General features: G+C 41.6%; 1 protein-coding gene across 5 annotated transcripts in view; it reads left to right on the forward strand.

The window, feature by feature from the left end:
• TMEM178B (transmembrane protein 178B) overlaps nt 1–26723 on the forward strand; it is a 241105-nt gene that overhangs the window by 25273 nt on the left and 189109 nt on the right. The window contains exon 1 of one of the 5 annotated variants that reach the window (XM_032688132.1): nt 9367–9713. The exons of the other annotated variants lie outside the window; for them this stretch is intronic. Within the exon in view, the coding sequence (XP_032544023.1) occupies nt 9473–9713 (241 nt within the window). The 5' untranslated portion in view covers nt 9367–9472. Of the gene's footprint in view, nt 1–9366; nt 9714–26723 lie in introns of those variants that run through there. 5 annotated transcript variants of the gene reach the window in all.

Here is a 26723-nt window from a genome sequence, read left to right on the forward strand (position 1 = left end):
AAAACTGCATATGGAAAGGTAACCTGCTCAGAGAGGACTCTCTATCTAGCAGGCAGTTACTGGGTTCATCATGAGTGGAAGGGTGAGGTTAGACCAGCTGAATTTGAATGAGATATAAGGCCAACAACGGTTAATGCCTTCCCCTGGGGAAGGCATTAACCCCAGGAACAGCTTGCTTTCAGAGATGAGAAATTCTCCATTGAAAACACCTTGAAAACTTAGATTGTATCTTCTGAACAGAATTGAATTCAGGACAGTCTCATGGCCTCTACTCTACTGGGCATCTGAATGAATGATCACATTGATGATTTAACATCACACGGAAGTTGTGGCACTGGACAAGGAGTGCCTGACACCCCTTATGTGTCAGCCAAAGGGTTTTCTGCCTTTCCTGGATGTAGATCAAGACTTGGAGTATTTTATGTGTCCAAGTATGCAAAGCCATAAACAAATCCACTTAAAAGCACACATCCCTTCCATACTTTGGGTAACTTGGTGGATCTGGTGTCACAGCAATGCAATAACCTTAGGAATGCTCTCAATGCAGGGCCATATTCTGCTGCTGCTCCAAGATCAAGCCAAAAGGATTTTATCAACTTCAGTAGCATTTTACTGTAACATAACTCAGAACTGAGTTTACCATGGCAAGTCAGCACTGCCAGTTGTCCCACAAGAAGGGATGTGTTGGGTGATGACAGGAGCAGGCAGTACAAGAAGGAAAGAATATAAGGGGAAGTTAGAGAGGAAGGATAAATGCAAGAAAACTATTAGAAGCTTGACAGAGGCTAGAAAGCAGAGAAACAGGAAAGCTGGATTTTAAGCCATGATTTTGTGTACGTAAGAAAAAGAAGGGGGAGAAGTATTGCACAAAAGCAGGGAAATTTGGGAGACCAGAAGAGAAAGAGCATATATATAAAGGATGGAGAGAGAGAAAAGGAGAGGAAACAGAAACATGTATGTTAGTCTTCATGATCTTCTGTTACTTACTGAATTATTTATTCTGATATTTGCTGGTATCTTCCTGGCAGCCATTTATTGTCATGATATAAATATGAGCAGAGCCTGTTTCTACTGTTTCTGGAGGGATTTTGATGTCGAATGGCAATGGGCACCTCCCCCACCACCCTGCCATTAGACGATTATGAATTATATGCCGAGTGCCTCTAATAACTGAAGGGAAAGGGCTGCTCAGCACATTTGGACTGTAAATCTCATTTTTTTCTCTTTTGTAGGTCATGAAATGCAGCCCTCTTCTAAACCCCCGTGCTCAGATCACAAGCTCCCGCTGCACACGAATTCCTCAGCCTATCCTCTGCAAGGGTGACATTTCACCCAACACTGAACCCCTCAGCATCCTGTGGGCTTGAGATAAGATTGTTATTATTATTGTTGTAAACACAGACATGCTGCCTCATGTCTCTTAAAAATTCCCACGTAGATGTTACACCACATGGGAAAGCAGACTATTAAAAAACCATATTTGCTGCATTTCAATTAAAAAGCAAGAACTTAATTTTGGGGTTTTTTTCCCCCCATAGTCCGCAGAAAGACCCAGGGTACAATTTGCAGGGAATCCGCCCTTACTGGCCAAAACTTCATAAGTGTTCACTGCCCAGCCCTTCTCAAGTAACCCATGTAAGAGAACAAGCCCTTTTGGGCCCCATATTTAGTTCCTGAGCTCCTACATCTCCTGCCCCAGGCACCTACATTGCAGAAACAGGTTCTGGGCTGCTGCATGAAGAGCTGGTGGCCTCTGGAGAAGATAATGCCATGGTTGCAAGAAGTGAAAAGAAGGGAAGAATTCCTTAAACATACATTAGCTGAACTTTTTGCTTTATGATTGGAGTTGTTAAGTTATTATTCAGGTCATGGATGGTCAGTTTTTGTTTCCTACTGTACTGACATTATGGGACATGCAAGTCAGACCTTGTTTCATTTTGTGAGAGTGAACAAAGTTATGTAAATTGTTAAAAGGAGAGGACACAGGTAAAAGGGAAAAAGAAATTAAAGTTACTTGGTGTTTGCTTTGATTTTGGGATAGGCCATTTCTCTCTCTGGGGAGAAATTCACTTTTCTAAACAACTTTAATCTCTCTTAAATCCTTAAAATAGAGCTCTGGAAGTGACATGCCACATAGGCCTTGCTACTGGCCAGTTTCACCTTATCATATTTGCTCAGAATATTTCCAGCCCAGCAGAATCACACTGCTGACAGCCCTGCACAAGCTCCAAGATATTTCCTTGCTTGCAAATTAAGTTTTCCCAGCAAGACACCCTGCTACTTCAGTTATCATCAGTGGAGAACGGATGTCCTAAGGGACTCAGAAGGGACTATGCAGTCTCTCACCCATGGGTTTTAACTTGACCTTGCTCGCATCACTAGTGACCAAAAGTCATTACCATAAGTGGCTTACGTGAAATGTATTGGTCTCAGTCAATTATTAGCAGACAGTTGTCTGCATTACCAAACCACCATCACAAACGGAGCTTTTTTTGGGAAATCTTAAGCATAGTCAGGGTCAGTATGGCTGGACTGAAACCTCAGCAAAAGTGCAAGGAGAACAGGCTTTAAGTTTTGTGCTTATTCACTTTCAATAGAATGGAAATAACACAAGCTGTAAAACAGCTGTAAAAGCTATTTCAGGTCTGCATAAATTAGAGCAGTCTCTGGGGTTGCTCTGACTTAACACATGGGATGGTCGCAGTCCCCAGACAGCCTCCATCTTCGGAAGATACCAAGGTGGCAAAAAGCCTCTCTGGCAGCCTCTGCCCCACCTCTGCTGAGGCAGAGCAAAGACTGGCAGCCCAGGCTGTGCTCAGCACATAGATTTTTGGTTTACACAGGGTATCACGCTGTAGACAAATAGGGATGCTGTCTGGTCTTTCCGAGCCATCGAGCATCATCAGACTCGCTGTGACTACCCAGAGGTACTCGGCTCTGTTGGGGTACAGATGGGGTGAGATGCAGAGCCAGAGCTGTGGCCCAGGAGGAGGGAGAGCAGTTGGGCTGTTTTGCTTGGAGCTACAGGCAGCTGATTTTCAGTCTGGGGAAGGCTTGCAAGAACCAATATGGAAAGTCAAAACAGCTGATTTTTCTCAGAACCAAAATACCAGAGTAGACATTGAGTTTGAATCAGCTGAAAGCCCCTGTTTGGTAACTGAGATATTTAATTTTGATTGTGATTTATTTATTCATTTATCTTGGTAAGCAGGTATTGACTACTGCCTGCTGTTAACCCCCCAGAGCCTCCTCTCTTCCAACACTTCCTCTCCCCAAGCCCTGACAGTTGAACTGTGCACAGCAGTGGGAAGTGCCTTCTTGGAGGCCAACTCTTTGCCATTACTTCATCATGTCTTTATGGCTTTCCTTACAGTGGGGGAGAGCTTTGCTCCACACCTGCACTCTGGCTGCTTCTGCAGCTGTGTGTAGTATTATAGTCACGAGTACATTAAAATTCATCTCAAAACATTAAAACTGAACTCCAGCATGAGATTCCTAGCAAGGGTCCCAGCAGAAAGCCTAGTCCCCAGTTATGGACAGTGTATCTCATTTTGAGTTGACTACAGTGGTAAGGAGAAAGACTGCTTCAATGCATAAAATCTAAACAGTGGAAGAATTATGGAGGTATTCTGTTTTCCTTATTTTGCCAAGAAATTCAGATTGCCTTGTCTGCAACTGCACAAAAATCTGAGCTAGAAATGGAAGTGTGTCCAAATATCTTGACCCTTAGACTTATACCTTAGCTATAAAAGCATCCTTCCTTCCTAAATGGCACAATGGTCTACCCAGGGAATGAAGAGAAATGAAGACTCTCATCTCCAGTATTATAATTCTGAATAAAGCCTCCAGTCAATGTGATCAGATAGAAAAAAGAAGGATGATGTCTCTGTGACATCATCTGGTATTGCTGGTATTGCAGAACTGGTCTAATTTTTTCTTTCATAAACAGTAAGCTTATGAATTTGGGGCAAAATCAGAGATTTTTGTGATTTTTTGTCATGTGTAGTGACAAAATAGTCACTACAGAGTTAGAGGCTAAGGAAGAGTGAAGGGAAACATAGAGGTGAAAAATTATTTTTTTTTTCAGCACTACGAATATAATTGCGGAAATTATGACAATTTTTAGTATTTTTAAAATAGACTTTAATTTTTTAGGGAATATTTCTCCAGGAAAAATTGATCCAGATAAAAATATTAAAAACCAGAGCATTTCATTATGGTTTGACCAAAACATTCTGAGTTGACCTAAAATGAATTTCCTGTCTTAGAATTTCACTAAAAAGTTTTAAAAATTTTATTCAGCTTGATTCGAATTTAATTTTTCTTGATTTTTCTATTTAGCCAACTGTATCTGATGCATCATTCTTCACTAAAACAGCATCTTAATTTTTGCTAGTTTGATCTTGCACACTTGAATGTGAAAAGAGACAAAAATTATTTGAAAATTAAATGCATTAAATTTTCATAATGTGTAACTTTATTATGGATACGTAAATATTTCATCCCACTTTGTTTCCTTTAAAACAATCTCCAGCCCATTAACTCTAGCAATGGGTCAGGTAAACATCTTGACCTTTATCTACTCAACTTAGAAACCCTATAAATAACTTTTATTGGTTTCTGTCCTCTGCAGCTATACGTAGTGTCACATCTAAGAATGTCGTTGCCCCAAACTGGCAATTATCTTTTCTAATTTTTTCTTTTGCTTTCTTTTTCACCAGACTCCGTATTTATTCTCTTCAGTGACATCCAGACCAAATTTACTCGGTTTTCAAGGTGATGTTTCTAACCAACCAGCCCTTAAACTCAAATTGGGATCTGAAAGTCAAGCTGTGTCCTTTCTGACTCATGCATAATCATCTCTAATAAAGTTTCTACAGACAGGATTTAGCTGACAAGTTGTTTATCGTACACAAGACAAAAGAGATTAATCCAAGCCATTCATCCATAGCTAGGCTGACTCTTCATCATTAATTGGTTAATATGTGCTATCTGTAAAGCAGGCCAGAACAGGATGATCCAAAGAGCAGATCTCCTAAGATGGAGTTGGTTTTATGTAATGCTTTCCGCCATCACAAATGCATTTAATTTTAACAAAGTATTTCTCAGACAAACCCTCTGGTGAGCCTCTGGGATACTAAGCCTGGGAGAATTCTCTTTTGCCTTCCTTCCTCCCAACTTTTACCCATCCTCTAGCTTGCAAAGCAAAATGTGTTTCTGGGATCAAAAAGGGGAAGGAGGCTATGGGTGGGGCAAGAAAGGAATATGTGGGGATCTGCTCTGCAAAGTGATCAGCTGGCCAATGGAAGATGCAGACAGATTTGGGGTTTCCAGCCCCATAGTTCTCCTTGTTGGGAGAGCTTGTTTCCACGTGGGGTTTGGCACATGATACTGAACACCCTCCCAAGCTCCTTGACATGTGCATTCATGTATTTAATGCACATGTGGCAGCTCGACATGGGCTGTGACAGAAACTACCAGTGATCTGTGCAGGAAGTTGCTATCTTCCATCTCTTCAGGTTGAGGTGAGGATGCAGTTTAAGCTTGCTTTGAGATCTTACCTATTTTTAACGAGTGTTAGGCCTTGTCTTAAATGTTGTTTTAGTCCACTTGTCGTGTATGTAACATGCTGAGTAGCCAGACAAGGAGGAGGGAGCTGGCCAGGGTGCAGAGTAAACAGGATATCTCAGCTTGAGAGGGCTCTAGTCCTTTCCCTTAACCATACCTATCTGATGTCTGATGATGAATGCTGAAGGGAAGAGTGGATGTCACCTGGATTTTATCCTGTCACCAGGGTAGCTGTAAGAAACCAAAGGAAGCATATTCTTCTGTTTGAAGAAGAACTATTCCCAATGAAGTAGAGGGGGGAACAGATCATGTTTATATGAAGCATTGCTTTGCAACTAGTGCACTAGAGCAGGAGAGCAATGGCTGGTCTCTATTTTCTGATTTGTGCTAGGCCACCTTAGGAAGCAACTTCACCCTCCTGAGCCTCAGCCTGTTCACCTTTTAGTGGCAGTGGAGATGCCTCCTTTGTAAGGCATTTGAAATGTGTTAGTAAAGAGTGCACAGTTAAAGGAAAGAATATTACTGTCACAATACTATTCGAGTTACTCAGTTTCTGTCTGGAGAAAGAAGAGATTTCTGTTGACTTTTGTAGCAGATGTGTGGCCAGGTTTTGTCTCAGCAGAAATGGCTGTTGGCTACTGCCTTCAAACACCTACTCACCTACTAGCGGCTCAGTCTGGGGCCCCTCCGTGTTACGTCAGTAGTGTTTGAAATGCAGGGGGTGTCCCTTTGGAAGCTGCCAGGGCTTCCTTTGGATCACATTTTTGTGTGTCACGAAATTATTCTCCTAATGGCCTGACACAGTCTGCCGCCCTGTGGTGTGACAGTCTGGGGCTGTCACAACCTTTCTTCTCAATCTCCATACTGCTATTCTTCCTGCTCCTTTGATCCCTGCTCTTCTCTGCTCCCTTTTTTTCTGTCCCTTTCCCTTGTCCCATTTTGTTATTATTAGTCTTGTCCTTTCAAGTTAGCCTGTTATTTAACCTAGTCTTCATCTCCTGCCTCTTTGCATTGACCCTGTGTCTTCCCATGCAAATTGTAGCATAACTCATGAGGTTCCCTATCTTTGAAGAACCAGAGATGGCCAGCACGCAGCAATCCTGGCCTCTCACATCAGGAACACACAGGTAACTGGTTACTCAGGGAGCCTCAGGACAGTGAGTGGGCAGCAGTCAGTCCAGGGTAAGAGGAGAATTACACCTTACCAACAAGGCAAGGTTGGGGCTTTTTAAGAGGGCTGGGGGGATCCTCTTCTGTGTACTTGTTCATTTGTCCCATGTATGAGTTGAGTGACTTTGAGTCCCTTGCTCCAGTACTGTTTTCTCATTGTCTTCTGAATCTCCTGTCCATCTGTCAGCAAGACTTTGTACCATGTCTCCCTGTGATCCTGTCACAGATTCCTTTACCATGTGAATGCAGCTATACATAATCCAAGGCTATAAAATTCTATATGTTGACAGGGTGGTGTTGGGTCATGGGTTGAACTCAGTGGTCTCAGAGGTCTTTTCCAGCCTGGTTGATTCTGTGATTCTGTGATATATGGTGATGGATGCTGCTCCACAGTGGTCTCAGGACTGTGTGATTGTGGGATTTGGTGGTCCTTTGCTGTCCTAGCAGTAATCTCTGTGCACACAGAGACTAAACAAGAATTTATGCAAACCAATTTTTTCTTTGGAGCAAAATGCCATGTAAACTTCAGAAAATATGTCGGAGCCTTCTTTTCTGATTATTATAGTGTATTCTGATGCTCCTCCTATTGAGATTTTTCTGATAATTTTTTACATGATCTCTGTATCTCTACTAATGGACAAAGCAAGATAAAAATATAATCTGGAACTCATGACTTTCAAAAAGAAGTAAAAGCCTGGAGATCAGTTCAGAAACTCAGGATAGAACATTACACATTAATTTGCAAAGCGGTGTTTGCACTGCATATACAGAAGAAATGTATTGCAGCTCAGGGTGGTAATAGATTAATTCTACACAGTTCTGATGCATACATACCTAAAAGCATCACATCCAGCCTGGCACAAAACTTGAATAGCAGTGTCTCTACAAACTGAGACGAGTTCAGAGAAAAGCAACAAAAATTATCGGGATGGCTTCAGGATTGATTTAGGTGGAAAGATTAGGAGTGCTAAATGTGGGTGTGAGATGATGAAGGCAGGGATGCACTAAGAGACTACAAATATTTGGTGGGTGTTAATGCTAAGATGAGAAGAGCTACTTTGTGTGATTCAAAGGGGTATATCATAAGAAGTGACACAGAAGGAAGTGACAAATTAGTCTGAAAACTACAAAGAACCTTCTGCTGTCAAAGCACGTAGTACTTTGTTGTCAGTGAAGTATCTATAGAGGTAGGTAACAGGCCCTGGAGGCAAAATTTGGGAGGCATGGCGTCAACCTGCACCAGAAGAGAGGCAAACTGGATATTACCTGTTTACTTATCTGAGACAGCTTCCCTCTACAACACATTTTGTTTCTTCCACACTATCAGTTTCTTTTCCATATATTCTGGCAATATGCCAAAGTGTTGACTGGCAGTTATGAGATTATAGATACTGTTCAATTCTAGTTACATTTGCAAAAATGAATATTATGGAAAGTTGTGAAGGTTACAGTCATCTGCTTCATTAGCACCATCAAAGAAGCCCTCTAGTGCCACAGACCTTGTAGGGGCTTGTTATCCTTTTACATTTGTGAACTTCTAGACTGACAGAATACAATAATCAAGAAATACTAAAAATACCCTCTCTGCAAATGCACTATTCATTCAACCTGTCCTCTTCTAACTCAACACATCTAATTTGCATATTAATTTATTGCTACATGGTTATGACTTCCCTATTATGTTCCCAGTGAGTGTACAAATTTCAGGAATCTTGTTAACTTAGCCCAATCTTCCAAACATTTTAGATAAACATTTAGTCTAAACACATTAAAATCTGGCCATCACGTGCCTTGCCACACAGTTAAGAAGAACAAAGGCTGCTTGCTTTGTTCTTCCATTGTGCTGCTTCACAAATCTCTTCATTGCCAGAGGCCCAGCTCTTCTCTGCCTGTGGTGTAGCCTCTAGCAGTAGCCCCCACGAGCTCAGGGGTGAGATTTGTGTCACTGTTAACGTCGGGTTTCTTCCCCAAATAAACTTCAGACTGCTTAAATTTTGTTCATCTTCAGCACAGCGGACTGTTTAGATCCAGGGAAGCAGTTCTGGATCAGACCTTTGAGCAGTGCTTGCTAAATATTTCCAGAGGGCATTTTCAGCGAGCACGACAAGTGCCTGGGCACTGCTGCAGGGTTGCGGGTGGGTGCGGACAAGAACCTGAGGAGATGAGCAGGAGAATGCTCATATTGGCTGTGTGTGCCAGTGGTTTCTGGAGGAGTGAGGCGAGTAAGAGACAGAAGGCACAAGTGTCCTCCAAGGGCCGGTGCAGGGGTGGAAATTTTGGGCACTTTTCTCTTGTTGTTTGCTTGACAACTCATTTATTTCAGTGGCTGTTTACTGCTGGAGGGAGACATACATAAGGCCCCTAGTTGCTAATTGCTTCTGCCAAAAGAACACTGTAAATAATCCTGGGAACATTTATGGGGGGATTTGTTTGCCTTTTATCAGTTAGAAGTTTTCTTGAGGGAAAAGAGATTTACATTTCACTCAAGCCCGGCCGTCGCAGGGTCAGATCCTGACTGGACGCTGGCAGAGCCACTTGCAGTAGCTGCAATCCCTCAGTCCAGTGATCCCCGCTGTGGGCAGCCACCGAGGCGCTGAAGGGGAGCTCCACCCTAGGCAAGGGTCCTGCACGTCTCCGTGGGGAAAACAAGCCCTGCATGAGGCTGGTGGCAGCATGGCAGGTGTAGTGCGCCATCAGCAGAGGCAGTGCCAGCTGTAGGCAATGATAGGCCCTCATGACCATCATTGGCAACACCTGGGGCCCCCCCAAACCCGCCCCCAAGGGGGCATTTCAGCTCAGCCTGGGGTCATCAGCCTTCTTCCGAGCTCTGCTGGGGATGGTTGTCTGCAGCCCCGTCTCTGAGGAGTGCTATGGGCCTGGCTCCCTCCCTGTGCTGATGAACCCTGTTACCAGCCCCCTGCATTCAGTCCTGGGGGCTGCGCCCCCTGTGAGGCACTGCCTGGCATTTGAACAAGGTATGTGCGTGGCTGGGTACGTGTAGGGCCTCGTTTTGTGTGCCTGGAGTTCCCTAAGGCTGGTGGGAGCTGGTGCTGGGCTGTCAATGTGAATTGGGGACCAAAGGTTGCTGTGGCCTCTGCAGGCCAAACCAGCAGTGTGGGCTTTGGTGCCCTCCTGGAGTGGGTGCAGCTCTCCTTGCTGGCAGACCGTGTGAAGAAAAGCAGCATCTGGCTGTGACCCCTCATGTGCCTCAGAGTGAGGCTCTGTGGGTACAGAGGTGGCATCTCCCTGAGGTGGGGAGCTCCCCTGGTCTAGGTGGTGGCATGGGACATTCTGGTGCTGCAGGTACCTCCCCTGTGTCTGCATGGCTTGTGTAGCTGTCAGCTGTGCAGCCCGAGAAAATGAAACACTGCATTACCTTGGGGATGACGTGGCATCTTTTTCTTTCCTGATTCTTTTCTTGCCCTGGGGAGAATTTCCTGTTGGTTTGTGGGATCGTCACCTCTTAGGAGTAGCTGGGTGGGTTTCTTGCCCGAGCCACCTCAGGTGGTGATGTCCCCCTGGGAAGTGCCAGTGCTCGAGCTGGGTGATGCACCTGGGGCACACTTGGCTTGTAAAACAGCTGTGGGTGATCCTGGTAACAAAACCAGCTGCCTGTGAGGTTGTGCCTGTGCAGGCTGGCTGTTCAAGTTCTTTGTTCTTAGTAGGAGGAGGCTGTAGCCTGGGGTCTCCATCTGCCCAAGACCTCCCCCTGAAGCTGTCCCAGTGCTGGCACAGTGTGATGGCTCTGAGCTTGTGGGCCTGAAGGGGAGCAGGGCCTGGTGTGACTGGAGTTGCTGAATGAGCAGTGAGGGAAAAGTGCTTCAAGTATGTCTGGGCTGTGTTTACTTATGAGTAACTGGAAGTAGATTTAAACAAGCAAAGAGTTTATCAGCACTTTCCTAAGAAAAGGTCTTAGTTCAGGAGCCAAATGGCTCAGGAAAAATGGGTTCAATTGAGTTAATGGGACTGATCATGTTCTTTAGTGTGGTGTTTTCAGTTTGGGATTTTTGAATGTGGAGTTGGTGACTTGCAAGGGAGAATGGGAGTTAAAAGCTCTTACGCTGCATCCTTGTTTAGGTATTTACCCAGCAAATACTGCTGTGTTCAATTTACCTCCTGTGTGTAGTTTCATTTATTGTACTGATGCTGCTTATGGGGACAGTTGCTCACACAGGTCCCTGTGTGCTGGCACAGAGCCTTGGACTGGGCAGCCACAGGAGTTTGTGCTTTGCTGCAATATGTGTAATTATTCAGCTTATGACTCAATCAGCAGTACTGTATGTGTCAGCATGTAATTCTTTGCTGCCTTAAAGTAATGGTCTTCGACCAGTGGTCCAGGAACTATTTCTAAGGGTTTGTGAAAGATAATGAGAAAGGTGAGGCTATTGTCATTAGGCTTAAATTCATTATTCAGGGGACTATATGTCTATTTGAAGTGCTTTATAGGTCCATGAGTTTAAATAGGATGAAACCCATGGGTCTAACAGCTTTCTTACCTTCTGATAGTCCCTTACATAGTGCAATAGCAAGACTTCTTTTTTCACCCAGAGTAACAAATAGCAAGAGTACTAGGTTACACTTCTGTAGAGCAAACTATCACCAAGAAGCTATAATGGTAGCAGTCTAATTGAATTGATGTTTTATGTATTATAAGTAATTATATTTACTGAACTCTATTATGGTATGTATTACCTTGTCTGAGATTTTAGGGGGTAACTGCTACTTTGTGCCGGATGTTGCTGAGAGGAATATTATAAATGGCAAAAGTATTAGAAAGGCCATCTGTTTCATGAAGGATTTGCATCTAAAATCAAGATTGTAATACTTTCATTGATATCTGAATTTCATTTTGTGCATTACTTGACAACATCCGCTCCAAAGGTGCAATAAAGTCAATCTAGCTCTAAAAAAAAAAAAAAAAAAGATTTAAAAGCCATACAGGATCGACAAATATCAGCTTAATTTTTATTTTCTCCTGGTTATTGATCAATAACCAGATATTCAGGGTAGGTTTTCAGCTGTCCTTCAAGAGTATAATTGCTTTATTCCTGGAGCTGAGCCTTAAAAGTCAAAATACTGTGGGAAGTATTGGTAAAATATAAAAGGTTACTGCTTTGCAGTTGATGCATAATGTAGAATTTGATGCTATGCTTTGTAAGTGCTATAGTCTTGTCTAAAAAGATCATTTGCCTGGGAAATACTGCTAAAGTTGGGATTGGTGGGACCATCATCTACACTTCGTGGTTTTTCTTCAGAAAATAATCTAATAAATCCTACTCTGAAGAACTGCAATACTTGCTTTTGGATTTCATTTTTTGTGTGACTCTTGTATATCCAAAAGATATGAGGCCCATGAGCCTTTTCAGCTTTATTTTGTGTGTCCACATTTATCTTAAGTGGCACATAGGCACTGTGATGGCAGATTGCACAGGGGTATTTTTATTAGGAAAGCGCAGTAATACGAATAGCTGTAAAATTTGTCTAGACAGAAGAAGAGAAGAGACTAAAATAGCAGTGGAACATGGGCAGGAAGGAACGAAATACAAGTGTGTGTGTTGGCAGGGGGAGTACACAGGGCTGCTTATACCTTCAGGGCAAATCATCAGGAGCACGTTACCGCTGGTAAAGGAAAGTCTTGAGGACAGACAGAGTCCCAGGGGTGAGAGCTGTCTGAAAAATGAGACAGCTGTGGAAAGGTAGTACCAGACTTTTAAAGTAGGGGTTTTTTTTGGCAGTTCAAGGTGCTCATTTTGTTTTGTCTTTCCTCCATGAAATTTCAGTGACATCTTCGTGAAATCTTTCGAGTTGTTATAATGAAATTCGACTTTTCTAACGGTTATATTGAAATTTTCAGAATTTATTCCATGAAAGAGTATGTACAGTAAGGGAAATAGGCAGAAATAAATAAATAAACAAACAAATAAAAACAAACAAACACGGAAGACTTAGTTTGGTTATGAAAGGTATTTTTTTCTTTAAGGCCAGTGTCCTGGGATCCAGTTCACCACTGCCCTCATTGTCTAGAGATGCTTCACAGATGTGATGCCAATGCCCTCATGGGGGGGTCTTGCTGTTGCAAACCTGGACTCTGTTGCTGTTGAGCAGAGTCCTGTCTAGGAATAGTTTCTTTTAGTGAAAAACAGGAGTTGTCTTTGTGAGAACGTCTATTAAACTGATAGAATTTTCAAGTATGTTATAAGTGTAGAAGAGGGCAAAGCGTTAGAGTAACCCAGAACTGTGGATAGCTGTTGCCTGGCTGCAGAGCAATATTTCACTTTGCTATCAGAGTAATACTGAGGGAAATCAAAGAACACTAAAAACTGGGACACTGGGATGATTGGCTTAGAATTTAATTTTTTTTTTTTTCCCAAGCTGAGTCGGCAGGGCCAGATTTCAGAGCTTTATTCATGTTCAGTAGCAGCCCCATTAAAGGCACCTTCTTTCTCCTGACTTTATATACAATTAAAAGGATTACTTCTGAGAGCCAGATCGAAATCTGGCTTGTACCTCGGCAGAAAAAATGGAGGGAAAGACAGATCATCAAATTCTCTGTGGCTCTAGTAAGAGCAAAGTTTAGAGACACACAGAGAGGAAATGATTCCTGATGAGCTGAAGTGTAAAATTTTAGTTCAGTACAAGACAGAATTCTGTGGTGATAAGCTGTGGAATTGGATTCTGAGACAAATGGTAAATGCTGGTTACCTGAAGCTTTTAGTTTGTTTGAAGAACTGCTTAAAGCCATCTTCTGCAGTGTAGTTTCATATATTTATTTTAATTCCTGAAGTGGAGTACAGCTTCAGGAAGGGAGCAGAGGAGCGCATGGCCCATGTTAGTGTAACCCCAACACTTGATGCAAATCTTTATGGTGCACCCTTTATGGTACTAGGAAGAAGGCAATAGCTTCCTGGTAAGTACTGGGAGTACTATAGGGAATATAGAATAAATTGTCATTTTTTGAATTTCAGAAAATCATGCTTAAATTAGAAGTTTAATACCACTCCTAGAGCGTAAGGATATGTGGAAAAGCGTCTGTAGCTTAAAGGCTTGCCTACTTCATTGGGTGTGGGCAGAGAAAGTGAGTTTCAAAGCATGTTCTCAAGTGGAAGGTTTGGTATTTGCAACTTAAATCACATGGCATTGTGTGTTTCCTGGGAGGGTGATTCCTGTAACCACCCAACTGTTAACTGTGAGAGTGCAATTAAAAATGTATGCTGTGTTTGTCAGCTGTTTAAACTGCTCATGCTGGTTACATAAGGTGAAGAAATTCATTACGTAAGTTACACCATGAATTGCAAATTGTTTACTTAGTTGTGACAGCCATAGCTTAAGATATTTGTAGGCCGAGAGTTAGTCAGTGAAGACATTTATGAATCATTTTGAATAATGAATAAATTTCAGACTTTATTTGCAGCCTGTTAGCAGACAATTAACAAAGAAAAAAGGATAAAACTTGTCAGAGTTGTGTTTAAATTACTCCGTCTGCTCCAGATTACTGATTTAAGCTGAGTAGCTGGGTTTGTACTATTGACTAAATTTGGCAGTTCATATCTTGCTGTAAAATTCCTGAGTCATCTAGACTTTTGAATGTTTTCATGTCTAACTGTATAATTACAGTGAGAAAATAGAGTAAGTACATTAATAAGGCTTAATTAAAACACGCATATGTACAAATACTCATGTATATACAAATGGAAGTACCAAAACTTCTGTGTTCTTCTGACTGAGCATCAGACTCGGTAGTACTCTGCAGTGCAAATTCTCTGTAAACTATGTTTCAAGTATTTTTTCCTACACTGGTACAGCATTCAAACAGCCTGGTGATGTGTTAGCAATTTCTCTAATTGTAAAAAATGTTGGTGTCTGAATTTTCTTATTTAACCTCCAGCTTTTGCAATAGAATAGCTTGTTCCAGTTCTGGGGAAAAAAAAAAAAGCTATATTAGTACTGAGTGGTATGCCTCCAACACAGTATACTGAATTTTCTGCCAGTATGATTTTTTCAGGGGAAATCTTACCTTTATTGCAAAATAATGTGAAAAACCTTTTTTTTTTTTTTTTTTTTTTTTTTTTAATATGGACTACCCCTTGAGTCTGTGTTCTTGGGCTTTTGTTAACTCCAGGAAAGTCTTATGCTGTGGGCTGTTCACTGAAGAACCTTTACTGTGAGGTGTGGGTAGTGGGGGCCACGTGCCACAATGATAAGGGTCTCTGTCCTGTTTTCCTGAGTTGTTGGCTAAATAAACTAATTCTGTGATCCTCTGGCCTGTGGGACAATGTGGGATCTGGTTGTGTCCTTCCTTCCTCACCTCCGGCCCACAAGAACTCATTAGAGGTACCTGAAGGTCACTGGTGCTGACAGTCTGTGGTCTGGCTCAGCTGCTGGCTTAGTTGAGGATTATCAGTTCATGGATGCCTGGATTTCCCCTCTCTTCTCTTGGCTGAAGCTTTTGGGGTGATTGACAAATACAGAGGTGCTGTTGGCTAAAGTATGTTTTCTTGCAAGGAAAGTAATTCTGGGGCTGGAATGGCCACAGCAAGTTAGCTGTGTGTCAGCAGAGCAGCATGAAGTTGTCCTAATATAAAATCACCTCTAGGTCTGGCTCTGGTCACCTGTTTGATGTAGTTCTCATGTAGTCTGGTACTTTAGAGGTAGCTTGTGGTGATTAATGAATGTTTATCATTCTGGAGATCTTCCAGAGGAAAACATTTAATAACTACATGGGAGTGTTATTGAAATGCACCTCACTGCATAGCAGGGACAGATTTATGTGATTGTTTCTGTAATTGCTCATGAATGGATATCCCTGGCAAGGGAATGTCTTAAGAACCTGACCCATTTCAAGACTTCTGATGTTGGCATGTGTGTGGGCCACACCTGCTTTCAAAGGTAGAAGTGACCTCTGCTTCACTCATAGTTCAGAGCCAAAGTCACCCTGTGAAGGAGGCAATGGAAATATTGAGAAAGGTCTACGTGGTAGAGATATGTATGGGGAAAACAAGAAAGAGAAGAAATTGGCTTTAATGATCAGAGTGCTTGAATCCTGCCTCCTAAAATGTAATGGAGGCATTCAGAGATTGAAGACATATACTTGAGCAGCTCCCTACCTGCCAAATGCTTCTTGCCTGTCAGGGAAATAAAGCAGATCAGCACAGAACTTGGATCTCTACTTGTTACCTGGAGTGAGTTGGGCATGGAGAGTACATAGTCTGAGTCAGGTCCTCAGTGTTACCCAGGTTTCACCTGCACTATCCACCTATCAAACATAAGAAGGGAATTTTAAACACAACTGTTGCCTCTCCAAAAGTCAGTTGTTGCTCCAGTCTTACAAGTACTGATGTTTAATGTGAGGGAACAGGGAGCATTTTAACTAACGAAATATATTGATTTTTTTGTTTTGTTTTGTTTTTTACTTCAGTACTTTCTAAATCATACCAATGGATTTTGTTTTCCCCAAAATAAAGTAGTTTGCAGGCTTTGTGTTTCCACCCATCTTGACTAACTTATTTTAGCAAGGTAAGCTGAAACACCATTTCCCTTAATATTGACATTCTGTTCTCCACTGCTTTTTTGTAGTATTTTGTGTAAATTTCATGGTGAATGAAAAAAATCTGTTAAACAAAACAAACAAAACAACAGCAGAAAAATGAAACTGAGGCAAGTGTGTGAATCAGGAATAATTTTCACATCTACAGTAGAGTGAAAGAAGATGCAGTTTGTTACCAGGCAAAGTAATTTCAGAAAATTTTTTTTACCCTTCAGGAGAAAATACTAATTAAAAGTGTTCCCTGCTGCTCTGTTGTAGAAGGCAGCATAGCTCCAATGCTCTTCAGAAGGCTTTGAATGGCTGTGCTGAGCAAGTCTTATGAGTGGGGAATGGTGGCTGTAGTGGAAGGGATGCTAGAGGTGATTGATCCATATTAAAAATGTTGGCTGAGTAGAGAGTACTTCAAATAATGTAGTGTGGTCGTAGTGGCAGAGTATAGAGGAGAATTAAAATATTTAAGTACTCATGTGTTTTTTCCCTGCTCTCATCCAAGAAATTCAGATCATTCTTTTCATATTCTCCCAACACCTCTGTGTAGGAGGACTAGGGAGAGTTGCTGAATCAGTGTAGTCTTTTCGCAAGCAACTGCTATGTATAATCCCAGCCACGAATGTCTTAAGCTACATGCAAAAAAGTAAAATTTTTGCTCTTTTTCCTTGGCTTCCACCAAAAAGTGGGACTTCAGAGGTTTTTTTAGGTTTGGCTTCAGCCTTAACATGTCTTCTCATAGCTGATGGCCTTGCCCTGTTGATGTGAGCCTTCTTTGCAGCTCTTGCCATCTGTATGTGCTTCTTCTCCCTCACCAACTTTCCACCTCATCTCAAAACATGGAAGAGGATGTGCCCTTTGTCCCTTAACTCCTTTCCATACCTGTCATTATTTATTTGCCTCTACAGGGTATTCTGGGGTTTATCATGGGGTGCATGCTACAGCCAAGTGAAGTCATGTTTTGCTCCAGCTGCTGGAGTAGATCTTTGTTTGCCCTTAAAGAGCAAAGAGAAGCAATGGATGTACTTTAGGTATTAAAGTTGTCCATTCCTTTCAGGCGTAACACTTGTGCTAATTAAGATGCTAATATTAACAAATCTCATGAATCCGTTTCCTGTGGCTTTAGCAGGTGTGTTTGCTAACATCTCACATTTGGATTGTGTTGTAGTGAATTTGCCTACTTAGAACTCAAAGTAGACCACTTAGTTGAATTTGGTTACTACAGTGGGACTTGAGTCAGCACAGAGAAACTCTGGTGATGCTGAGAGATGGAGCCTGTGTACCTGTCCTACCCTGTGAGTCAAAGGCAAAATACTCAGATGTTGTCTGGGCACAAATCACAAAGGCTAGAATAGTTTCTGCACTGTTTATCTGGACATTTGCTTCAGTTTAGACTGCTTATGGGAGTGACAGAGTATGTGTGAGTTTCTGGGGCACTCAGAATTCTTTCATATGTGATTTCCCCCTTCTTGATGCTCCTTCACCATTGTCACAACTCACTCACTCCTTAAGTACCTCCAGCTGCAGCTCACTGGCATGGATCAAAAAATTGGGTGGTTTGTAAGCTGAGAAAAACACAAGTATCACACTCTCAAATTGACATTTGACAAGGAAGAGGGCTGAAAAAGGCTCAGTAGTGCTGCTTGTAAATGTATGAAAGAAACAGGCAGCCACCTTGAAAAGAGATTTGTTGTCTTGCCAGGAAGCCACAGGGAAGGAAACCAGCACAAGCTACGTCCAGTCACCTGAACATCACTCAGCCATAGTTAGTTGTGTGATAGCTTTGCAATATAACACTTCAGTTACCTGTGATCTGTGAGCTGCTCTATTCAGAGCTTTAATTCTCAGAGAATGGGATTTTTGTTTTGACTTTATGGTTGATGGTTACTTAAATACAGAGAGTTCTGCCTGAGAAAGAGTGCTAGTCATGCCAGAGACGTGTTGGAAATGGAGAGAGATGCAGAAGGGGGAGACCTTAGTGGTGCTGCATTTTTCTGCTTTCCTTAAAACAAAATGCTTTGATGACCAGATGAAGCAACTAACACAATAGTTCATGTTGGTTGATACCACTCAATCATCAGGCCACTTGGCTTCTGCAAAGAACATCGGTGCAGCAGCACTGGCAGAGCATCGACGGAAGTTAATTTTAACGGTAATTTGGAGTCTGGATTATTTCTCTTTTAAAAGGCTTTTATACATGAAATAAGTTTTTATTGCTAATTCATTTCATTATCATCTAGTGTGGCTTCATGGTTATTAGTGCAGTTCATTCTTCCTTTTCTGGAACAGGGAAAAGCTATTGCCCCTTCCTAAATACTCATGGCTTGTGAGTGTTGTTTGTAGTTCAGAGAGGTGAACTGCAGGGCTAAGGAACCAAAGGCTAAACCAATGAAAGAGAAGTTTGTTTTTCATCTTGCAACAAGCTGCAGTTCTTCCAATTGGGTCATTCATGACATAGGAGTCTGGGCCTCCTTGCCAAGACACTCTGTGGACTCTGGCAAGACTGTACTCGACTTTTCTTGTTGTTCTCCTTCTGAGTAATGGGAACAGTATATAGCCCTAACCCTAATGAAAGATACTGTCAAAACCTTCCATCATGCTTTTAAGTGATGTGGCAGAGCAATACAGCTCATGTGTGAATGTCTCATCTCCCTGCCTGACTGCATCCCTGATGCAGCACAGCTGCACATCCCTGTAAGTATGAGGGTACCTATTTCTGACAAGGCACTCAAGTGATTATCCCTGTCCTTTCTAACTCTAGGCTGAGGATCCAGCAGGCACCAACATTCTCCAGATAGAGATAAGCAATAGACTATATATAGCATAGCTTAAAAAAATAATTAAAAAATCTCCTCATAAATATTCTCCTAATAGGAGTGTCTGTGGTGACGTGAGTCTGCTCTTCTCCTGTTAGAAGTGAGACTGGCATTCTTCAACTATGGTGCACAAAGGCCACATGGTATTACTCAGATTCACTTTATAGGATTAGGAATAACAGTTGAAGGGAAAACATGCTCAGCTTGATGTCCAGAGCAGCATATTTGGGTCTCTGGTTCTGCAGTGTCAGTGGTGAGAAGTTGCAGAGCTGTCTAGTGCTGAAATGCTTCATGTATTTTATTACTGCCATGAGTCCTATGCAATCATTTGAAGTAACCCCCCCTTACTGATTTTGTGGCATGGAATCAGGGCTGCAGAATGATCAAAACCTCAGGCTTAATTTATCCTAATTGGGCAAAAGGCATCTAATTAAATCAGTAGAGCATGTCGAGGCTCAAAGAAGGCCACGGAGGCACTCTGCAGCTTACATGACTATGTACTACTTCCCCATGGGACCTAAAGACTCTACATGTTCTTGCTTCCTTTTAGGGTACAGGATTCTGAGTCTTCTAAATGTCCAGGACCATTTCAGAGTCTTGTTTTCTGCCCTGGTGTAATATGAATAATAAAACTACAGACTTGTCCTCAAGGAACAACTCTCGTGGGTAGGTGAGATGTATGGTTGAGCATCATGAGACCATTCTGCTTGGTTATGTCTTCTCTTGGATCTTGAAAATTAGTAGTATATGCAGCTATTTTCTTTCACTGTTTAGGTACATCTCCCTGCCTCAGCACAAAATGATCTTATTAGGTGTGATGCTGGAGACGTTCAGAAGCACTTGAAATTTTTATAAAACGATAGAGGAATTGGGTCTGGGACACTATTAATTTCACAATCACACAGGGCCTGGCCTCATGGGCACCTGGTCCAAGACTGAAGTTCCTTAGCATTGCCACAGGACTGCTGAAATACAATAAATATGACCAAGTCTGTAGGAAATCTAAATAGATAACCAAAGTATTTTTTCTGGTTCCCTTCTTTTCACGACAACCTAAGTGTTCTTAACTATTATAGTCTATATGTCATGAGTACTTCATGTTTTTCTTTAAAGTAACTTATTGTCATGCAATTTCACAATCAAATCTTTATTTCATAGTTGATTGTCTGTAGAGTAATGGATCAATACTCTTATTTTCCCACTCCTTAAGGTAACTTGGTTATTTTCCTGTAAGAAAGATTTTTACTGGAAGGTGGGAAATACTACCTAAAAATTTCTGGTTTCTGCCTCCTGAAAAATTCTCCACTTCTAGGCCACTTGCTCACTCATTTTGGAAAGATGAATAAACCTTAGAAACTCTGCAAGAGTCAGAGGAGAGGTTGGATGGGACTTTGAGCAACCTGATCCAGTGGAAGGTGTCCCTGCGGGGGGTTAAAATTAGGTAATCTTTAAGGTCCTTTCCAACCCAAACCATTCTATGATTCTGTGTTGCTCAGCTGTCTTTTCTTTAATGCAGTCCATTATGAAGTGTTGACATCCAGTCTGGCCCCTGTGTGTGCTCCTGGCAAAGGCTTCTCTTTTGTGTGGATGAAGTCACATTGATGCACATTTAAGCTGTTCATTTTCTGATATTCCAGGATTGGAGTATTTTACCAAAGCTGTGTCCCTGTACTGAGAATCATTCTCCCTCCTTGCACCCTTTATGTGCTGTGGCTATCTTAAGAAAACCTGTTTAATCCTTAAGGTGTAAAAGCCACCAACTTCGTAAATGAGTTATACAAAGATGTAGGATGATGTTATGATTTTTAGAAATGGGGCTATTTTGTCTTTTATTTTTCCTTTTAGATCTCTGTGCTGGTAGCTCCCTTTTTTTTTTTCCCTCCTATTGCACAGTGGTGTGGCTATAAGCATAAGTACTTGTAAGGGTAACAAACCCTTCCTGTTCACCATATAGGCTTGGATGTTCTTTTCTCCAGGCATGATCGTGCCTATCAGTTGCAGGGGGAGGACATGTTAGTGTTTATTTGATTCCAGTGTCATCATACAGTAGACTTGGTTTTCAGTTTGGGGCATTGATTGTTGTGCCAGTGAGCCTGGCACCTGTATTTCTACTGCAGTATGAGACTAGTGTTTTGCTTCTCCTTCCTGTCCTGGGAGTGCTTCCCCGAATCTCAGCCATATCCATGACACCTTCATCTCTTGTTCCCTTCGAGTTGGGCTGTACTTAGAAATATTTTTGCTGAAAGTGATTTGCTTGTAGTTTGCTCACTGAGTTTGTACTGCAATCCTTTCCTAGTGCTGCATTTGGCTCTTACCCTGGTGGGTGGAATCTCTGGGCAAGATAAGCTTTCAGCTGTTTCTCTTTACTATGATTTTTGTCACAATCGTTGTAATTAAACCTGATATTGCAGAACCCTAGGGGATAAGAATAAAGGTAATGACATATTTTCTTAAAGGTTTGGATGTTCTCCAAAGAATGTGTTTTCTGCTAGGTTGGCATGTTGTCTTTGTACTCTTCATCAGACTGGCTGATGGTCCAGTGGAGGCATGTTAAGAATCATTCTGGGTCTTCTTCACCTGATTGTGCAGTCAGTGAACTGAAGCCTCATGAGAGGCTGAACACATCCCCTGAAAAAATAAGAGGAAAGAAAATGAGGGAGGGTAGGTTAGCATCTGCCCACTCCTAAGCCATGTTGAAATTCCGTGTAGGGAGTGTTCCATATTGTAATGAGATATTGGTCCCTAACTTGGGACAAGCAGTGATTACTTACTATACAAGTTTTTATTGCCTCAATTTTTTATTGGTGTGTTTGGAGGGGTGGAGTAGAGATGTACTGTGTTAAATAACTTAAAGTTAAAAAAATGATGGATTAAAGTCTGCATTTTGACCTACAGCAAAGGGGATTGATTGCACTGTGCATGAATTAGTGTCCACACATTGGTGTACAGAGGTAGGAAACAGAAGACCTGACCTTTGGGTTGGGAATAGTATATAAATTAGTGCTTGGCAATAATTCTGTCTTTAATAAACACTTTCAGCTATTATTGAGAAATATACTGTGCAAGGTATTTTTAGAGTAGTAATTAGAATAGAAAGTAAAGCATTCATAGAATACAACAGTCTATAATAACACTTGGATTTAGAATTAATGGTACAGATAAAAATGTGTCCAGAAGCACATAGGATGCTGAATCATGGAGTTAATAATTTCTAAAATCAAACATTACAGATCAAGATTTATCTTTACATATTATACAAAATGAACAACTAGATGGGGAGGAGAGGTATAAAAGAGGATCAGCAAAAGTCTTTCAGGGCACAGATTCTGTTCACTGTATTTGTACAGCATTTGTCCCATTGAGTGTTATCAGAAGCTGCTGAGACACAGGCTTTTATTACAGCTCAGACTAAGAATAAAGACTAAAAGAAAATAAACCCTGAGCTGACAGTGTCTGTTTCCATAGTCTTTTCTCTCCAAATCTGAAGCCATATTGGAACTGGTGAAATTGCAATGTGGTGTTAAAGGCTATTCTGTACCTTGTGAGTGGTGCTCAGGAATGTGCCCTTCTCTGGGCCCATTTATGATGATGGGTCTTTTGGGATATAGCTGACCCCTCCCCTGTCAGAATGAGGATCATAAAGCAGGCTCTTGAACTGTAAAGGACTGAATAACACTTAGGGCTGTAAACCTCAGTGGGATTCTGCTGGATTTTAGGCACAGGGGTGGTGGAATGCAGAGATGTACAATGCTCACCTTTCAGGCAGTGCTTATTGCTGCCATCCATAGACTTACATTCACTAATGCTGCTCTGTGCACTTTGAATTGTCTTTCAGTCTGTGCATCCTTCTTGACAGGCAGCAGACATATTAAGTCCAACTTGCACCAGCCAGAACATCTTACATTGCAGTGACTGCAGTGGGATATTTTCATTCTATGAGCCTCTAATTTGATTTGACATTTCAGATGGGAAGGTGTAAGAAATGGTAGATGACATTTACTGAATGACAAAAGGGTGTTATAGGGAAAGGAACATCATGTCACAATATCCTCCCAAAGCAAATTCCAATCAACTCCCTAGTTTTCACTGACCCAGCAGTAGACTGGATGAGAAATTCTCATCCCACATCTTACTACATTTAAATATAAACCAACTTTGGGTCTAAGCTAGGGTCACATGATTTTAAAACAATCTGTAACTCTATTTGTCACGCAAAAGAAATAATAGATGCTTTTAGACCTACTTGGGTTTTCCCTACTCTGTTCTGTGCCCTGTTACATAAGCTGGGCTGGCTTCTACCATTTTTTATTTCTGCATTAAACAGTACATCATACACATGTCTAAAAAGAAATGCCATCAATTTTAGCTAAAATGCTTGGAGATTAGACACCTTTGGGGTGTCTAATTCCCAGCTCAATTCCCTGTTCAAGATCACGCTGGCAATAGGGCTTCTCTCTACCACCTTTCCCATAGCTGGCAGCTGTTGGCATACCCTCATCCTTGCAGGTTTGTACTGGGGATAAGCAAAGGGAAGGTTGAGGCTGGAGATAAGTTGTTTCCCTCTACCCCCATGCAAGGGCAGTTTTCCTTTCGATATTTTTGACCGCTCTGAAATACATGTTGCTCATCTGGGGCAGAGTGTCTGCAGCAATGCTGAGATTCTAGCCCAAAGTTGTTGACTGAAGTACATTTGAGTGCAGCCAGAACCTGATGCATCAGAAATAAATTACTGTAGCATTTGTGGAGAGGTGCTCAATGTCTAAGCCTTCTGGACATAAGGGCTTATGATGGTATTGCAAAACTCATCACTGGATAAGTAAGGGCACGGTCCAGTCAATTGGAAAAATATTTTTTGATCACATCCACCAACCTTTCCTATTTCAAATACTTTTTCAAGAATCATTTCCTTCTGAAGGGAGAAACCATTTATGATTTCAGACAGCTGCAGAGAGATTAACAATATCTGTGGTTCATAGGTTTTAGAATGACCAAATTGTGCTTTAACTCGTCTTGGATTTCACAGTACAGTTGTCTGATCTTCTTACCATCATCTTTATCTTCCTTTCCTTTTCCTTCTAGTTGAGTTTTTCAGTTTGACTATTCAAGGGCAACTTTTAAAATATCTACATAGCGTTTAATTTCTTCAGGCCTTTATTTGATTCAATCCCTTACGTACAACAGTAAGTTCAGTTACAATAGTGCAGCAAACAGCCTTGCAAGTAAAGGACAGCCAGCTGTGAAGTCTTTTGTCCCCCTGAATGCATAGTCCTTTCCAAAGGAAGATGGAGTATCCTTGTAACTTAGTGATGGCAACTCACCAGGTAATAATTTGAACAAGGACAATGCAGGGATTGACTTTAAAGGGAAAGAGCACGGTCAAACACAAAACTGCTCCTTACTTTGGAGAGCCATTATACATACTACCTGTATAATTTAATGGTCTCTGCTTACCAGGAAACAATCTCAAGGTTCATTTCAAGGTAGTTTCAGTAGCTGTTGTCCATCATGCTGTGTGACCTAAGTAGATACTCGGTAGAGTTTGAGGCAAGAGACTTGAGCTTGAAGGGAGCAACTCTGCTCACTTAGGGATGATCTCATCTGTTAGCTCTATGCTGCACATACATTTAATAACTGCAGGGGATCTTTGTCTGGGAAATACTTTTTTGTGTATGAAGTGATGTCTTGAAAGTGTCTCTATTCCAGCCACAGTGCCCTATTTTTTTTTCTTAAATAACTAGAATAGGGACAGCATAAAAAAAAGACTAATGAATCTTAGAGAACCCAGATGTACTGAAGAAAGGAATCTTTTCACCAAAGAGAGAATATGTCCAAAGTCTTCCATTTGCACAGTTTTAAAGTCTCAGAGGAGTCCTTGATGGATGGAGATAGCCTGTCTTATCAGCACGGGATGTTACAGTATATTGAGAGAACAGTTTATGAGAATAGCAGGGTGTTTTCTTTCTGGTCTGTCCATGCTGTAGTCTACTCATGGGGGGGAAAACCCAGCCTGGTTGAAAAACTGATGCTGGATTTTCTTCCTCACTTATTTCTTTGATAGGCTAGTTGCCTGCTGGTATTTCCCTATTTTGGAACTGAAATAATTTCAAATCCTGTGATCCTTTGTTCAAATCCTGGTTACCTTTAATTTAAAATGTGCAAAAGAGGGTTCATGCTTAAGGTGTTGTAATTCCCAAATTTAAGGCAAGCCAATTCATCTCTTATGTGTAACATGAGTTAGAACTTCAGCATATAAGAAAAATGCTTCTTGACTTCACCCTATCCTTAAGATAGGGTGAAAACCCAGCTAATTTTCTAAAAATTAGTCTCATTAATTTGATTTCTAAAAATCCCTGATATATGACTCCTGCCAAGAACTTTATCCTTCCCTCTCCTTTCTCCTTACCACAGCTTATGTCCAAGTGAAAGTTGTGAAAGTCTGTCTGCCACTCCCCTCACTCAGCTGTGGGACAAAACCAACATGAAAATAAAGTCATATAGGTCTGTTGCATAGCCCACCTAAATCCTTTCATTTAAGGGCTGCTCTTCAGAGACTGCTGTAGGTGCTGAATGTAAGTCAGTGTAAGATCCCTGGTAAGTGGGATCTTCTGGGAGATTTGTCTGTGTTAGGTCTCAGCCTTAGTTCCCTAATGTGGCATGCCAGCATCTGAATGATTGTCATGTTGTGATTTCTGCTCTTTAAACATGAGGTTGAAGTGCTACAAGAAAGCTAAATGCCTTCTCCAGCTCAGCAATTGGTGGAGCTAGCTGTAAACTAACAGGGGACACAGAGAAGGCCTTATGTTCCTCTCACTTTAAGAAGTAAAGAGGACTAAATGTGTCTAGAAAACCACATTTACATTGCAAAACAGCATATAAAATAGCTTTTCACAGTACAGAGAGGCACCCTTAGACTTCACTGCACGTGATGACAGATCCTCAGCAGAATTAGTGATGTTGGTGGACCCACCCTTATTTTCTTCTTGGCAATCTGGGACCCTGCTTCCTAGACATCTCTTTGAAATAGGTTTCAAAGCTTGTTCATTAAACACCAAGCTTCATGGTAGACTCTTACTATGAGAATCATAAGATGTACATTGATATAAAAGAAACCTGTCCATGGAATAGCCATTGCTGTGCTTTTTCTTTGCCTTGACAGCAGTGCTGAGATATTGCTTTGTTCCATGAGCTACTGGGTCATCAGTGAGTTTTTACTGGTAATTGCTGTCTCAGTGACTTTTTATTGATCATTTAATTTCTGCCTCCAAACATGTAGGAGCAAATATTTTTCAGCCCTTTTAACCTCCTTAACTTTTCATTCCTGCTTGGCTTCCCTCTCCCCTGTGGCCAACCCAAAGCAAATAGGTGGACAAAAAGATTAATAGAAGCAAGGAGATGCCTTCCTCCTCTCTAGTGCCCTGTGGCTTGGAGACTGTTATTAATAGCTGAAGTAAAAAAGTGTTTCATAACCATCCTCTTGCTCCAGCTTCCTTGCCAGCCCCCTTTCCTTGGTCCCTGGAGAGAAAGTGTGAGCTCATCACTTTCCAATGCAAATTCAGCTTTTGGTCTCATACTTGGATTCTTTTCTTATCATGGGTGGAATATTTATGTTCTGCCAGCTGGTTGCTTTAAGCAAGCTG

Source organism: Chiroxiphia lanceolata, chromosome 5 (genome assembly GCF_009829145.1).
Source record: "Chiroxiphia lanceolata isolate bChiLan1 chromosome 5, bChiLan1.pri, whole genome shotgun sequence".
Classification (NCBI taxonomy): Eukaryota; Metazoa; Chordata; class Aves; order Passeriformes; family Pipridae; genus Chiroxiphia; species Chiroxiphia lanceolata.